At 46.9% G+C, this 17764-nt stretch overlaps 1 protein-coding gene across 9 annotated transcripts in view; it reads right to left on the bottom strand.

The window, feature by feature from the left end:
* Positions 1 to 17764, bottom strand: part of RIOX2 (ribosomal oxygenase 2) — a 1008555-nt gene that overhangs the window by 90694 nt on the left and 900097 nt on the right. For all 9 annotated transcript variants that reach the window (XM_069204775.1, XM_069204776.1, XM_069204777.1 and 6 more), the window contains one exon: positions 43 to 150. In XM_069204775.1, coding sequence (XP_069060876.1) covers positions 43 to 150 — 108 coding nt within the window. The remainder of the gene's footprint in view (positions 1 to 42; positions 151 to 17764) is intronic.

Raw genomic sequence — 17764 nt, 5'->3', positions numbered from 1 at the left:
ATTCAAAGCAAGGAAAATTATATATAACACTTTAACAATGACCTTTGACCGTCCCATTTCATCACTGTCTTCATCATCTCCCATCATGTGCATTTCTCTGCTGTTCTTCAAAGAGTGACAGACCAAAACCTTCATGTCTTGATGTTCATACTGAAAAGATGAAAAAAAATACTAATGCATACGGATATATTGTTGTTACATAACGAACATTAACATGGCAGCAATATGTAATTCAATAATTGGTGACACAAGTTTAGGTATCAAATATCAGCTTGCTATCGTCATCAAATACTATAGTGTACTACAGCCCTTCAAGGTCAGACTCTGGCTCACATTTCCATATATCATAATGTTATCAAAGGTATGGCCAACACCGCTAGAGACCAGATGTCAAGGAAGGCCATCAAATGGCAAGGTGGCTCAGGTAGCACTTAATCTGAGCTGATGGTTTCTGGTGCTCAACACCAGCACTTAATTCCCAACACCAGGACTAATGAAGTCCACCACAAGGTGGCGCCGTCTCTTTTATTTTAGGGTGAGCACAACAACAGTGTTTAATAAGCCAATATACATTAAAAATGAATAAGTATTGAAGCCCACACCTTTCTATTTGCATTGGGTGGCCTTGAATAGCCAGAAATGTCACATTTGTAGGAGTGCAATGGTTAATTTGCTGTGTTGGCACTGTCATTGGCAGCACTGGTGGGGTAACTGATGGTGCTAGCAGTAGTGACCTCCAGAGGAGGATTGTGGCACTTACGTTTTTTTCTTTTTACAAATTAAGCACTAGGTGGCTGTCATATGCTAGTGGTTGCCAACATTATGCCAAGGAAAAATATGTTTTCATCATTAGGAGCTACCAGCATGACTAAGCTGGCAACCAATATGCCCAGGATGCCCATAAAAGCCTTGTATGAACTGATCACAGCATGCAAGACCCACAAATATGCCACTACTCTCACCAGGATACCTGGGATGACCATCATCATGCCAGGGATGGCCAGCATAATGATACACATCTTCATGAAATAACAAAAATGCCCACAATACGATATGGAAGGCCGTATTCATGTCTGCGATAGACACCATTGTGCCACGGATGGCGAATGTTTTTGCTGAATGGACATCAGTTACGTCAGAGATTATCACAATAAGGTTGGGTTAGCACTATTGTGCATGAAGAGGCCTCTACAATTCAAAAGAGGCCCACAATAACCCATGAGTCACTACAGTGTAGCAATGCCACTATTATGCTAACACTGACCACCACTACTGCTGGAAGTGGATATCTGTGGCTCGCAGATGCAAGGGTTGCAGAACCCTAGGACAATACAAACAGTTTGAGGGGCACCAACGGAATTCAAGGAACGTAGAATCATCCAGGCATGATACTCCAATGTAGTCTTTATTTACTTCAAAATACCAAAGAAAACAGCCAAAGCGTTTCGTTCACAACATGTGAACTTTCTCAGGGCTGTAAAATAAACATAGATAAAGTGTACACAATTTTCATATAAGACACACACATATCACCATGATTCAAAATATGTAATGACAAAAACTACCCAAGACAACCAAATGCTTTAGAGACAGGAATAAAGTGAAAAGCAGAAAACAAAGCCATAATACACCTTAACAACCTAACAAACATTTAATTGATAAAACCTCCCCTCTAAACATATACATTAATGCTAAAAAAAAACCTATGCCAACGTGGGAAGAAGCTGAGCCAAAAAATGTATATTGGGAGAGAATACTTGTCTACCTCCTAACACATGTTTCTTGTTTCCTCTCTCAGATCACGAATGCCTTGAAAAGAAAACCGAAGGAGGACTGGCCTGCTGCTCCCTGGACCCAGCAGAGAGAGTCTGCACCAGAGAATGGACTGCATCTGCTGCATCGGAGGACTGGCAAGGAGAGGACTGTGCCTGCAGTTACCCCGTTCAGGAAAATGTTTCCATGGGTGCCAGATAGAAGGAGTGACTCCAAGAGTCAGTTTGCTGACTCCCTGTTACAGCCACATGGTCATGAAAGCTGGGAAACCTGCACCGAACCGCTGCTGGACATCAAGGTGCTGCCTGTGAGACAAGTCCTGATCCCCTTGAGGTGCCCCCGAGTTTACTGGCCCCGTGAAGGCTGTCGAGGGAACACTCCAGTCACCATGCAAGAAAGTTATTTCCTTTTATGGGAAAGCGCTGGGTTTCCAATAACCGGAGACCAATAGATCAGTGGCATCTGGGAGGCGTTGACTATGGCCTGGACACTGGGGGAAGAGTCCAAATTAGCCTCCCTTCCCCAAAGCTTGAGGACTAACGGGTGACCACAAGAAGACCTGCCGCACCAGCTCAGCATCTTCAGCATCCTGTATCCCTCGCATCATGACCACACAATTGATTTCAATAGCTGTCCTGGCTAAAGTTTCAGAACTGGATTGTAGACTGCTAAAAGTGACAGGTAACTGTCCCCCAGCCCAGTTTGGCCCCTGTGACTGGTCCCCTATGAGAGTTAGCCCATACAAGAATACCAATATAACAGTTTTCAACTTGCTTCTCCATCACAGTAGTTTACAATAATTTACACCACTGAGTGAAAAGGAGTGATTTATTGTTTCATTGTTGCTTTTTAAAAAAATATCATAACTCTTGGGTGGATCTTTATCATTCAAGTTTTCTTTAAAGATAAAAATATATCCTATTTTTATAAATTGGTTAAAGAGTTTTATTGTGCAGTGTTTCCTTCTTATTCACAGTTCTGGTACTTCTTAATGCTTTACACTTGTTTCTTTGATAAAGCCTGACTACTCTGTGCCACAGTTACCCAGAATTGAGCTAAGGTTTTATAAATGAACCTGACTGCATCTGATACAAAATTGTGTCACCGTTACATCAACCATTTCTCACACTGTTGTTCTGTGTGAGAAGGGTCCTTTAGATGAGGCCAGCCCTCTGTCTTCTTTTTCACATCTGTCAGCATGGCTGTTGATAAGCTAGGAGCATGAAGCTCAAAACTCTTTGTGACTCTGTTGTGGCTACTCCAGGCTGAAGATTGCCCTGCTGTGGGGAGCATGACAGTGTACAAAGGCTGAGTCTGAGGAAACGCCCGAGGAGGACAGATAAAAGGGGAACCAACGTAAACAACTTCCAACAATGCAGACAATCAACATCGATTGTTTGCTTAACCTGTATAAATGTGGGAGTCAAATATTACACTTGTTATTCCAGTTCTACATTTTTCTTCAACCAAGGAAGAGAGTGCTCCAAAGAGTATTCATAGGATTACTGTGCATCCAGACCTGGTTTCTGCCTGACAGCCAGCTTTCCAGAAAAAAGTTGGTATCATCAGGAGTCTGGCCTTGTAGGGACAAGCGGAGTCTGCAGCCTGAAGTGTTTTGAAGCGAACCTGCTTCTGAAAGGGGGAAGAAGCCTCCAGAGATGTGACTGACCTGAAGGGCAAGAGCAGGTTGACCCCCACAGTACTGAAGGACCAGCTGGCCGAAGAAAGCTGGAGAGCGTGATCTGAATGCTTGAGGCTTGTGGGCTACTGTTTCTCAGTGAAAGTGGTTCCTGTAGGTAAACATCGATTGCCATTAAGACATTTGTGTCTAAGGCTGAGCCTGCTGCTGTCAAGAGATTTCTGCCCAAGGTAAAGTGCTCCTTTAAGACATTTGTGCTTGTGGTGGAGTTCACTGCCTAGACTTGTGCACCCGAGTCTTGGTGCACCGCAACCCAGACATTGTGCCTAGAAGGACTTTGATGCTGCAATCCAAGCCTGTGCTTGATGTGTGCTGTGCTGCTGCAACTAAGACTCCGTTATGGCTGTCCGTGTGGAGCTGTTACCTTTAACCTTGACAGGCCACTTACTGCACCTTACAGGGAACCCAGAAAGGGATTCACCATTGCGAGGGTCACCGCCTACTGGTTAGAACATCAGATGAAGGCTCCCGCTGTGGTCCAGCTGCTGCCCTCCCCAGATTGTGGGATTCAAGCCTGCAGCTAGTGTTGTTCCCCCAAAAGTGAAAGCAAAATGACGCATTTGTTGTTGGCCCCTGATGGATGCCAGAAAAGGGACTCAAAGGTCTGCGCTTTGGTGAGACTGTACAATCGCTGAGACTTGCAAACCAAGAGCTAGAACTGTATTCTGGGTTAATAGGCACCTAAGCCTTAATACTTGCCCAAACAACAATCAAACCACCGGAAGAGACACAGCTAAACATCCCAAAGAGGGGGGGGGGGTACGTGAGAGAAGGACATCATGGGGCAGAATATAAGGTGCAGTAACCCAAGAATTGTGACTGGTGTATGTGCTGTATTACATTTTAAGTGTGCAGATTAAAGTACTTTTCTTTTACCATTGGAAAGCACTGGGTTAGACAGTTATTTTGCTGCTGGGTAACTGTTCAGTGCTGAGTTTTAGCACCTCTGCACCATCTAACTGAGAAACCTGTAACTGCTCGCCATAGCTGCTACTACATGACAGGTACTGAAAGGCATATTTTATGGCTTAGTTTGCAGGGCCATACGAGGACAGACCCCAAGACTTCAGAGGTAAACAACCCTAGTGCACTTGCTTAAAGCTCAGTAACCCCTGTTTTTACGTGGCTCCCTGAATGGAGACTGACAGTATGAATGGATTTTTGTTTGAATATTTCTTTTATTTCTACAGCCTGGTAGACACCTAAAACTGTCAGGCCAAATCTAAAAAGTACTTTAATAAATACCCAGCTAAATAAAAATGGCTACAGTTTAAATATGTACAGCATTATTGTTAGTAAAACAATATGCACCCCCCACCAAGAGCTCCTAACAAGGATTATCACAGTCACATCTTCTACTTCCAGGATTTGTAAGAGGGGGTAACCAAAACTCATTAAACCAAATACCTTTCTACAGGCCTTAACATAGAGTAATAGGAATTTCCCAATAAAGACTATGGCCTTTAACATATGCGTTTTCAAATTTAAAAAGCTAGAGCTTTTTCTTTTGTCATAAGCTTTCATAAAAAAACTAATCAGATGACAAAGGACATGAATGTTCCCAAAGAACAAATTAGGCACATAACTTTAATGATTGGCTTGTCACTATAACCAAGTCAGGCCTAATGTATTGAGCAGGCCCACTGTATTTGGAAATAGACTTTGCCACAAAGCATACACTTTTAAAATTACAAATATGTACAAAATTACATTTGGCAAAACAATATGCAACAGTACCAAGAAGGCCTAACAATGATTACAACAGTGTCAATCTACCCACCAGGGTTTGACACTATAACCGCTGCCTACACTGTAAAGACAATCACCATTAACTGCCCATTGTCTTTGACATAAGCGTTTCACAATAAATAGAATAGGTGCTGTCCTTGTCCTAAATTTTCATAATGATCTCTACTAGAAAGTATCTTCCACTCCAGATATCAAACGATGCAAACACGGCCTGCTACTCATCATGACCTGGATGTCCAGTCCCTACCTGGATCTCAACCCCTTCATTTCAGAATTCCTACTATTCCCCAAGAACAAAAAGCTAAACCTTGTCCAAACCTGGCCTAACATCATGAACCTGGACAGAGTCAAACCCGAAGCTTCATTTAATGCCAAGTCATTCCGATTCACAGTGCACACCAAATTAACCCTCAAGGAAGACAGTGTCAAGACAGCCTGGTACACGCTCTATTAATTAAAGAAAGTGAAACCATTCCTCCAATAAATCAACTTCATAACTGATATTCAGGCCCTTGCACTCCTACATATGGATGGTAGCAGCATCTAGTACCACAGTCTTAAAATGGCATCATCAAAAAGTTTACTGTGCTAAGATCACCACCAAACCACTTTTCAAAAAACTAGTACTGAAAAAACACAAAAGTTTCACCACAGCTTGCAATTTGTGGGGGGAAAAGTGTGAAACCTTTAGGTGAACCCAGAAATCTATATATTTTTTGAAACATTAACATAATTGTTGATTCAGCTCATGGTCATTTGTGAAGACCAGGGGTCTCCAATGAGTAGCTTGCCACCTGGCCAAACCATTATCAGGGCCTCATGATAACACTCAAATATACACTGTGGTAGCTTATGGGGTCTGCCAGCTGAGAAGAGCAGAGTATGGATCCAGAGCTGAGAACATTAGGTGCCTAATCTGTATGCATTCATGTGTGTGTCTGACAGTGTGTATTCCCTTATAAACACTATTGTTTCCTGAAAGCTACATATAGTATCAAGAACCGCCAAATGGATACGTTGGTCACCATTATGAGGATTTTATTTCCGGCACAATTTTGTCAGTTCATGGCATAATAGTGTCAAGTGCATAAAAGTCCTTCTTGATGATTTTGGGCATTCTTGGTCTGGTTCTGCAATACAGGCTGCCATCACTGACATATTAAGAGCATGACTGGCCTACTTTTAGCCATCTTTGACAGAATGGTGCCCACTTCTTGCATAATAATGATCATGACTGATATACATTGGACATCCTGGATGTTATGGCATCCAGCTTTGATACAGGGGTGGCCCTGGTATAAAGATGGGCATTGTTAGCATTACACAGTCATCCTTGGTGTTATGGTGACCATCCATGGTCTATGATTTTTAACACCTAGATATTCGAAGCAGAATCTGTTCATGTGAGGCATTTATACATGGTAGTACTCAATGGCAATGACAAGCTGATGTTTAGAGACTGAATATTTTCTAAAAATGACAAAAAAGATATTTTAAAGGCAAAAAATTTGTTATTTCCAGAAAAGGTTTCTCTTCTGTTTTATACTGATAAAATATGCTAGTATCTCGTCAGGATCTTACTTGGACCAATGTAGCTCTCACTACAGAATAGTTGGAGACACTGGTGTTTGTTTTCCCGAAGAAACTAAATGTTGAAATAACAAAAATATAAAGTTAGCATGAAAAAAGAGGAAAAATGGACAAGGTTTTCACCTGTAATTCTTGCCCTGTTCTACATCAGATTCTTCCAGTTGTCCAGTGCAGAGAAGTACAGGTTGTAGGTTACCCAAAAACATTCGGTACCGAGAGCCATCAATACAGTTGCGTTTATAATGATATCTGATTGGCATTCAACCAATCATCAAAATCTAATAAATAACAACAATGGGTGTGAAGAAAAGCAATGCAAGTTGTGAAATGTGCCTAGGAATCTGAGCTTCTGACTACAGAAAAGGGAAGTACCCTTAATATCACATGATTCAGGTGGCATTTGACAAAAGAACGAGTTACTTACCTTCGGTAACAACTTTTCTGGTGGATACATTAGCTACCTGTGGATTCCTCACCTAATGAATACTCCCATGGCGCCAGCATTCGACGGAAATCTTCTTCCTAGCTTCTGCACGTCGACGAGGACGTCACATTAGCCCACGCGACGCCGTCTGACGTCATACAGGCAATAAGAGGTCCTCGCCGACGTGCCGACGTCAGTACCAATATTTTTTACGTGCATGAGAACAATAATCCTATGCAATGAAAGATCGAGGCAACATCTCATAACATTGCAAAGTACACAACATTTCAATAAAATGGCTATAGATTTAATAAAACTTTTGCATCTTTTTAAGACAAAACATTTATATATACCAAATATGTTTATACACAAAGAAATATATACATATTCAAGTATCCATATATACAAAATCTATTGCAGGCCTAAAGACCAAGAGGAGCACACTCAAGGATTACTTGGTGAGACCAAAAAGGCAACGGGGAGGCGGGTGGGACCGTGAGGAATCCACAGGTAGCTAATGTATCCACCAGAAAAGTCGCTACCGAAGGTAAGTAACTCGTTCTTCTGATGGATACAACTACCTGTGGATTCCTCACCTAATAAATAGAGTCCCAAAGCAGTACCGCTCTCGGTGGTGGGTGCCTGTATGGTCAAACCAAGAAATCCTGCAGCACTGACCGTGCAAAATGGCCGTCCCTTCTGACCTCAGTCCAAGCAATAGTGCTTCACAAAAGTGTGAAGGGACGACCAAGTTGCGGCCTTGCAGATGTCGACCACAGGAACACCCCTAGCCAAAGCCGATGTGGCCGACTTAGCTCTGGTGGAATGAGCTCTAATACCATCAGGAGGATCCTTCTTTGCTAAAGAGTAACAGATTTTAATGCAAAGAACAACCCACCTGGAGAGTGTTCTCTTGTGGACTGCCTTTCCTCTCCTCTTGCCCACGTATCCGATAAACAGCTGATCCTCCAGCCTGAAATCCTTAATTCTGTCAATGTAGAAGCTTAACGCCCTCTTTGGGTCCAAGCGATGAAGTCTTTCTTCTTCCTTTGAAGGATGAGGCGGAGGATAGAACGTGTACAAAGTTATTGTCTGGGCCAAATGGAAGGGTGAAACAACCTTCGGAAGGAAAGCAGCCTTGGTCCTCAACACCACCTTATCCGCATAAAAAGTTGTATAAGGGGGTTTTACTGATAAAGCCTGCAACTCACTCACTCTCCTTGCAGATGTTATGGCTACCAGGAAAACTGTTTTAATAACTAAGTACCTTAAGGGACAAGATTGCATAGGTTCAAAAGGGGACCCCATAAGGAAAGTCAGGACCAAGGACAAATCCCATTGAGGCATAACAAATGGTTTTGGAGGATATCTATTCAGAAGGCCCTTCAAGAATCTAAGAACAATAGGAGAGTTAAACAGCGATGGCTGGTCTGGCAGACAAATGAAGGCTGACAAGGCAGACAAGTAACCTTTAATAGTAGCCACCGCACAACCTTTCTGCGCTAGAGACAAAGCAAAAGATAAAACATCTGACAAATGAGCACGTAAGGGATCAATATGTCTCTCTCCACACCATACCACAAATTTTAAAGTTTTAGTGGAGTGTTGCCTGGCCGCTAAAATAACATCCACTACATCAGGTGGGAGAGAGAAGGAACTCAGGTTGCCCCTTTCAATCTCCAGGCATGAAGGTGCAGGCTCTGGAGGTTGGGGTGTAAAACCTGCCCCTGCGACTGCGAGAGGAGGTCTGCCCTGAGAGGGAGACGGAGCGGAGGGCACATTGAGAGTTGGAGAAGATCGGAATACCACACCCTCCTTGGCCAATCTGGAGCTATTAAGATTACTAGGGCCCGGTCTTGGCGAATCTTCCACAATACTCGAGGAATCAAGGGTATGGGGGGAAACGCGTAAAGCAACTGGTCGCACCAGCTTCTCTGAAACGCGTCACCCAAAGCCCCCTGCACCGGATACTGGAGACTGCAGTATAACGGACAATGCGCGTTCTCCCGAGTGGCAAACAGATCTATTCGAGGAAACCCCCACATCTGGAAGTTCAAACGAACTTGATCTGGATGGAGACGCCACTCGTGGTCGGCCGAGAAATGGCGACTGAGACCGTCCGCACGTACATTCAAGACTCCGGCCAGATGATTCGCTACCAAGCAAATCTGATGGTCCTTTGCCCAGGACCATAGTCGAAGAGCTTCTCTGCAGAGAAGGTACGACCCTACTCCACTCTGTTTGTTTATATACCACATCGCGGTAGTATTGTCAGTTAGGACCCGAACAGACTGACCGCGAAGGGATGGGAGGAAGGCCTTGAGAGCCAGACGTACAGCCCGCAACTCCAACAGATTGATATGAAAAATCTGTTCCTCTCGAGACCAAAGCCCTTTGATCTCCAGATCCCCCAGATGAGCTCCCCACCCTAGAGTGGAAGCATCCGTTATGACCGTGGTCACCGGTGGTGACTGCGCGAACGGCTTTCCTTGCGAAAGATTGTTGCCCGCAATCCACCACTTCAAGTCCGCAGCAGCATCTCTGGAGATTTCGACAGAACCTTCGAGATCTCCTTTGTGTTGAGACCACTGCCTTCGGAGGCACCACTGAAGAGCCCTCATATGTGCCAGCGAGCATGCGTGACCAACAGTATGCAGGAGGCAAACAGACCGAGCAGACGAAGGACCTTGAGGACTGGAATGACCGCTCCATTTTGAAACATTGGAACCAACTCCTGAATATCTCGAATCCGCTGAGGCGGAGGAAAGGCTCGATTCAATGTTGTATCCAGTACTGCCCCTATGAACACAAGACGTTGAGAGGGCTCTAGGTGAGATTTGGGCACGTTCACCGAAAAGCCCAGGTCGAACAACAACTGGGTTGTTGACTGCAGATGATGCGACACAAGCTCCGGGGACTTGGCTTTGCTCAACCAGTCGTCCAAGTAAGGGAATACTGCTATCCCCTTCCTTCTGAGCTCTGCCGCAACCACCGACATCACCTTTGTGAAGACTCAGGGTGCTGAAGTAAGACCAAACGGGAGGACCGCAAACTGATAGTGCTGCGACCCCACCACAAACCGGAGATACCTCCTGTGCGACTTGAGTATCGGGATATGAAAATAAGCATCCTGCAAGTCGACAGACACCATCCAATCTCCATTGTTCAACGCCAAAAGCACCTGAGCTAAGGTCAGCATCTTGAACTTTTCCTGCTTGAGGAACCAATTCAAGATCCTCAGGTCCAGGATTGGCCTCAGCCGACCATCCTTCTTGGGAATCAGGAAGTACCTCGAGTAACAACCTCGACCCCTTTCCTGCTCTGGGACCAACTCCACCGCGCCCTTTAATAGGAGGACCTGAACTTCCTGTTCTAGCAACAGGAGGTGTTCTTTTGAACAGTACGATGGGCGGGGCGGGATGGGGGGCGGAAACTCCCGAAAGGGAAGGGTGTAGCCTTTCCCCACAACGCTGATAACCCAAGTGTCCGATGTAATAGTCTGCCACTTGTGAAGAAAGTGCCGTAACCTTCCCCCTACAGGAGAGGAGTGAGTGGGGACTGGTGGAAGCCTAAGGCTGCTTCCCCTGCTGCACCCCTCCAGAGGACGAGGAAGAGGCAGAGGCAGAGTGCTGCTGAGAGGCTCCCCTGGTGCGGATCCTACCCCTCCCTCTAATCGATCTAAAGGTGAGAGAAGAGGCAGGTTGCTGGTATCTCCCCCGAAAGGAAGAGGAGGAAGAGCCCCGTCCAAAACCACGAAACCTCCTAAAATATCTGGAGGAGGCAGAAGAAGGAGCTTGCAGTCCCAGTGACTTGGCTGTGGCTCTGCTTTCTGGGTTGCGGCAGCCTGGGCATCCGAAACAATGTTCAAAAGTCCTTGGGGAAGCTCCGTATACGAAGATGATATGTTGTGCATTAAAGCATGGATGTACCTCCCCAGGATACAAGTCGCGTTGGTGGATTTCAACGCCATACTGCAGGACGAGAATATCTTCTTGGATTGTGCATCCAACTTTTTGGAGTCTCTGTCCCCCGGCACCGTCGGGAAAGATCCAGGCGCTGATCTAGAAGAACAGGAGGCCTGAACCACCAAGCTCTCCGGCGTAGGGTGTCTGGACAGAAAGCCAGGGTCAGATGGTGCAGCCCGATACCTCCTGGCTACAGCCCTATGAACAGCCGAGGAAGATATTGGCTTCTTCCACACCTCCAACACCGGATCAAGCAAAGCCTCATTGAATGGCAAAAAAGGCTCCGCTGCAGTAGAGGCCGGATGTAGAACCTCAGTCAACAAATTCTGTTTCGCCTCTGCCACCGGCAAAGGCAGTTCCAAAAAGTTAGCTGCCTTTCTTACCACAGCGTGAAAGGTAGCCGCCTCCTCCGTATACTCTCCTGGAGATGACAGGACCCACTCAGGGGAAGTATCTAGCCCACTGGCTGTATCCAGACCTTGAAGTCCTTCGCCAGAGTCCTCAATCTCTCCTTCCTCCAAGACTCGTTGGTATTCCTGCTCTTCCAAAAGACGTAGAGCACGTCGTCTAGAATGCAGCCTTTCTTCGATACGCGGCGTCGACATGGCATCCGCCAAAGTCGAGGATCGGCGCCGATCTCCGGATCCATCCAACGCCATGTCAGGCGCCACAGGCAGCTTTGGAGCCGAGTTAGAAGCCGGACGAAGAGAGTCGCATCTTGGAGTCTCCGATGGTCCCGCCGGAGTCACTGGCCGAAATCCTGAAGTCGACGGGATGGAAACCTCCGGGGCTGAAACCTCTGGAGCCACCGGAGCGGCCACCGGAGCGGCCACCGGCGTCGACACCGGCGCCGAGCCCACATTCCCTAAAGGGAGAAAGGGCATAAAGGGTGCCGGCCGTAAAGGCGCCGGAGCACCCAAGATAAAAGCCAACGGCCCCGAAGGACCAGCTGGAGCACCGCCTGGAGCCATCTGCTGAAAGATGGTATACATCGCATTCAGAAATGCGGTATTATCGGCTCCAGGGGCAGGAAAAGACGGATACTGGGGTGCCTGGATCGAAGGCGGCCCCGACGCCAGTCTCGACGTCTGCGACGCCGGAGAAAACATCTGAGGCTGCGTCACTTCAATCACTGAAGTCTGTCCAGGCGAAGTCGGAGAAGGCAACGGCGTCGACGGCTGATGTGTGACCGTGGGACTGACCTCCCAAGTCTTTCGACGCCGAGCCGAAGGCGACCTCGAACGAGACTCCTTGCTGGAATGACGCCGTGAATCCCTACGGCACCGGGAGTCTCGATGACGCCGATGAGACCTCGGCGAAGAAGACTTCCTATGATGCTTATTCTCCTTCCTTTTCGACTTCGCCATGAAGAGTTTAGCCTCTCGTTCTTTTAGGGCTTTCGGATTCATGTGTTGACATGAATCACATGTCGAGACGTCGTGGTCGGAGCTTAAGCACCATAAACAGTCGGAGTGAGGGTCAGTAACGGACATCTTGCCCCCACACTCCCGACAGGGCTTGAAACCCGACTTCCTCTGAGACATAATAACCACAGAGAAAAATTCACGCAGCAGAAAATACACTGTAACTACGAAAGTAACAGTAGCTCCCTCGAAGATAACCGTTTTGAATGCACGGAAAAAAGGGAACTGACGTCGGCACGTCGGCGAGGACCTCTTATTGCCTGTATGACGTCAGACGGCGTCGCGTGGGCTAATGTGACGTCCTCGTCGACGTGCAGAAGCTAGGAAGAAGATTTCCGTCGAATGCTGGCGCCATGGGAGTATTCATTAGGTGAGGAATCCACAGGTAGTTGTATCCATCAGAGTGTGTATTTTATTGGCAAACACTGCCTGCTACTCATCATGACCTGGATGTCCAGTCCCTACCTGCCTGTGGGTGTGGCTTAGCGCTAATGGAGAAGGAAGCCTCTCTGTGGGGCTCCTGCCGGTGTTTCCCCACCCCCTACAATCCTGACAACCTGAGCATTCCCCCGACCCTTCCTGGGGGGACAAACAAAGCAGCTAATGACCCCCGCGCGTAATGAGGGAACCATAGCTGACACTGCGATGAAGTAAGCGGCAGAATCGGTGGAAACATCAGTGGCCGAGCTACAAGCAAGATGACGATCGCAGCTCAGTGAAGGGAAGGACGACAATCCGGGTGACAAGCAGCGAGAAGCTAACCCGCCCCCCTGAGCAACGCGACTACCGAACATAACTCCTTCATAGGGATGGAAGACTACTGCCAACAGACGCCCCAGCGACTCCAGAGCCCAGTCAGCGGGGCGGAGTGAGGTAATTGCATGCTGCGCAGAAGAGGGGGCTTGAGCACCACGTGTGGGATAGAAGAAGGGGACCCACCCTGATTATGGCATCGAGCTGAAGATGATGCAGGAGAAGGCGGCACGACGATACAAGGAAGGCAGATGGGTCTTCTAGCAACCCCCAGCGGGAAATGAATTACCTGAAGCTGCAGTAAGGTGAACAGCAGAACCAAGGGGAGCAGCACAGACTGGGCCGCGTGTGAGATGGCGGCCGCTGCCTGCTGAAGGGAACGGAATTCATTTCACACAGCAGGTGATGAGGGGTTGTTCCTGGAGATCGGCAGAGGGTGACTGCTGATGGCGCCTCTCCCCTACCAACGAGGAGCTCCCATTAAATGTTATCCTTGAGACTGTACAGCCCCCTGCGAAGCAGGGGAATAGGAAATAGTCTGCATACGAGGTGAGGGAGGAGAGTTTGATACGCTCGTAGGAGTGGAGAGGAGCTGCTGCATACAGCAGGGGCGGGAGAGAGGTGCCTTGGGTCAGCGAAAAAAAAAGCGAGACACCTGATTCAAAGGGCTCTGGGAGGATGATCAGAGAGGAACCTAGCTGACGTGAACTCTGGAGGCCCATTGAGGCATAGAAGGGTGTGGGCCAGGAGACATAGGCCCAAGGACCCTGACCAGTTCCTAACAGCGGGTGCTTCATAGACACACAAAAGCTAACTGAGTGAGGACATGCAGAGTGAGGCCTCCTGGAAGATTCGACAAAGACACTACCGCCGCAATATACTGACAAAGCCCAATGAAAGTGATCTATAACCTATACCACTAGACTAACGGTCCGACTCGGGGGCCTAAGCGGAAGGAGCCAGGAGGAGCTAGGATTTGGTATCGGGACCACACCAGGGGGCTAGACATGGAGAAAAACTGGTGCAAAAAGGATCCAGAGGGGAGAGAGGAAGTAACCGCGGGCTACCAAATCCCAGGCCCGGAGATTAAACATCCTCACCCCATGGAAGACCTAGACAACCCCACCCTGCAGGCAATCACGGCCTCTTGTGAAGCCAGAGAGGGGAAGATCGATGCATTGGCGACGGATCTGACCTACTACGTGATGACCACCGCCGACTAGCGGAAAGAGTATTTACCTCAGAGAAACGAATCAAAGAGATCCTACTAGTTGTACATGATTCAACCTATAAACTACACATGCTGGAGGGACAAATACACGCTTTGGAACTAAGAGCAGAGGACTCTGAAAATAGATCACAGAGGAATAATATTCTCATAATTGGTCTACCGGAGGAAATTAAGAAGAATAAAATGGTGGACGTCCTAGAACATTGGCACCGCGAGACAGTAGCAGAGGAGGGTCTTTTTTTGCCCTAGAGAGGGCACATAGGGTCCAGGCGCACCCTCTCCCGCCAGGGACCCCGCCATGTTCAGTCGTTGCAAGGTTATTACACTACAGGGACAGCGACTACCCTCTGATTCAGGTGAGGAAAAATGGAGACTGCACAGTAGGGAATAGCACAGTCTGCATATTCCCAGACTTTTCACGAGAAGTGCAGGAACGGAGAGCTACTTTTCGCAAAGCGAAACAAAAGATGAGGCAATTGAACATTCGAAATGGCATGGTATTTCCAGCTCGCTTGCGCATCATAACGAAAAAAGGAACACAATTCTTTCACTCTCCAGAGAAGGTCTGGCAATGGATAGGCTCCTGTGAGATGAACGGCCTGGATACCGAAGGAGGTGGCAGTTCACAGCAACAGAAAAGATGCCCTCGACTTAGAATCCAGCACAAACTGATGGCCCATCCCCAACGGGACTTCAGCAGGAACACCAGAAAGTGATGGAAACAGTGGCATCCCTGAACAGCAGGGCTATGGGCTCATTCCCACTGATCGGATTGGAGAGGAGATGGACCAGGTAAGCTCGGATCTAGACTCTGTCATCACTCGACTATCTGAAGAGGCTGGACCAGAAGTGACACCAGGAACTTTTGCATAATCTGACTCTCTCTTCTTTGAAAATGTTGGAACCTGAACTACCACATGGGTGTGATGATGCTTTAGTACAATGAGCTCCCCTGGGGGAAGGTTAGAGGAGAAGTTGTCTAGGAAGATCATGGACAGCTGACACTATAAAGAAAGTAAAATGGGGCGAGGGGGATACCGGCGGCGAAGCACCACTACTGAAACTACTTAAATAGCCGGCCTCTAACTTTGTAAGCATTTAAACCGAATTTATAGTTTAGATGAGAGACAGTTGTCTTTTTGTACTGGGGAAGGGAAATAGTTAGTTATGATGTTTTATAGGGAATTATGATTCTACTGCATCGGAGGGAACACATATAGACGTGGTGGGTCATGTTTAAACTGATGAAAAGGAGGCAGGGATGAGGGATACAAAGGAACCTAGGATTAAGGCCAAATAATGATTACACCTGAGAAATGTAAGTTTACATCATGGAACGTCTGGGGAATGCATACAATGTCAAAAAGGTATAAAGTCATCTCCTATTTGCAACAACGAGGTGTACATGTAGCTATGCTCCAAGAAACACATATGAAACTAAAAGAGGGCAGGGCTATACAGAAACGTTGGAGAGGACAGGTCTTTTACACCACTTACTCAGCCTTTCCACGAGGAAGTCTGATCTGGGTGAAGGCTGGGGTCCCGTTTCAACCAATTGATAGTTTTATTGACTCCGATGGGCGCTATGTGGCAGAGCGACGTAGGCTTGAAGGCTGTGAGTTAGTCAGTGTTCACGTGTCCAATACGGACCAAGGGTTGTTTTTTTTTACCAGACTTTCAGGCAGATTGGCCCCACTCTTAATACACACAATGGTGTTGGTCAGAGATTCTAACTGCGTGGCGGATACTGCTATAGATTGTTCACATCCTCCACTGAAAAACTCCCCAGTAACAAAGATAGCATGAGAGTTACGACCTGGCAGACACAGTGGGGGGCTCATAGATGCATAGATACCCACTAACCCGAGATTGCTCATATTTTTCACACTTGTATGACTTACACGTACGTCTGAACTCCTTTCTCTGCACTCCTGAGGTTTTCACAACCATTCAAAATATTGAATATTTGGCCCACACCATATCGGACCATAACCCCATATTAATGTCACTGGGATGGGGCTGCCCCCTTCTTAGCATTCCAACTTGGAAACTAAAACCTGAATCTTTAGAAGACCCCGGTTACCGGGAAGCAGTGAGACAGCATATTAGTAATTTCTTTACTGATAATGTAGACACAGCTAGCAGCCCCTTAACTGAGTGGAACGCTTTCAAGGCGGTGCTGACGGGGAGATGCATAGAAGAGTCAGTGGGGGTGAGGCGTACACTGATTAAAGACACACTAGAGGCAGAAGATAAATTAAGAGAAGGAGAAAAGAATGGGGCAGGACATCCAGATCTCCAACAGAAAATACGAGAACTGAAAGAGATAGTAGTGGGCCATGTGGAAAAAACTTTGCTGCTTTGATTATAAGAATTTCGGAGAGAGATAAATTGGGGAGAATGCTTCCGTGGTTGGCATCTCCTACCAAGAGGGGGTCAACCATTATGGAGATACACACAGACGAGGGGGGAAAACTTTACAAACAGGAGGAGATTAACACACATATCTTTAAATATTATGAAAGACCATATAAAAGTGCTTACCACTGTGAAGTGGAGACCATTCGAGCCTATCTGGACCAAGTGCCACTTCCGGTGATCTCCCAGGAAACTGCTGAACAGTTGGAAGGGGATATCACATTACCAGAGGTTAGCAGTGCCATCAAGGAATTAGCTAGGGGAAAGACACTGGGGACAGACGGCCTTTCAGTTGAATTCTATGGTACATATTCGACCTATTGGCCCCACGACTAGTATCCCTCTATAAAGTGGCAGGAAAAGAGGAACTTTACCTGCCACAAATCGAGAAGTAGTGCCCTTGTTAAAACCCGGCAAGACCCCAACTGAGTGCAGAGCATATAGACCATTGTCTATGCTGAGTCTAGATTATAAGATTCCTAGTAAAATTCTAGCAATGCGGCTGATCCCGCATATGACACATTTAGTGCATCCGGATCAACCGGATTTATCCCAGGGCGGAGCACAGCTAGCAACATCCGTAGACTACTGGCGATCATGAAGGACCCCTCCTATGAAAAGACTGAGATGGGGATTCTGGCAGTGGATACTGAAAAAGTATTTGACAACCTTGGGGCTTCCTTTACGCAGTAAAGGCAAACATGGGGCTTGAGGAGGACTATGTGAAGTGGGTGAAGC

This window comes from Pleurodeles waltl, chromosome 8, assembly GCF_031143425.1.
Source record: "Pleurodeles waltl isolate 20211129_DDA chromosome 8, aPleWal1.hap1.20221129, whole genome shotgun sequence".
NCBI classification, from domain to species: Eukaryota; Metazoa; Chordata; class Amphibia; order Caudata; family Salamandridae; genus Pleurodeles; species Pleurodeles waltl.
This window is presented reverse-complemented; position numbering and strand designations above follow the sequence as displayed.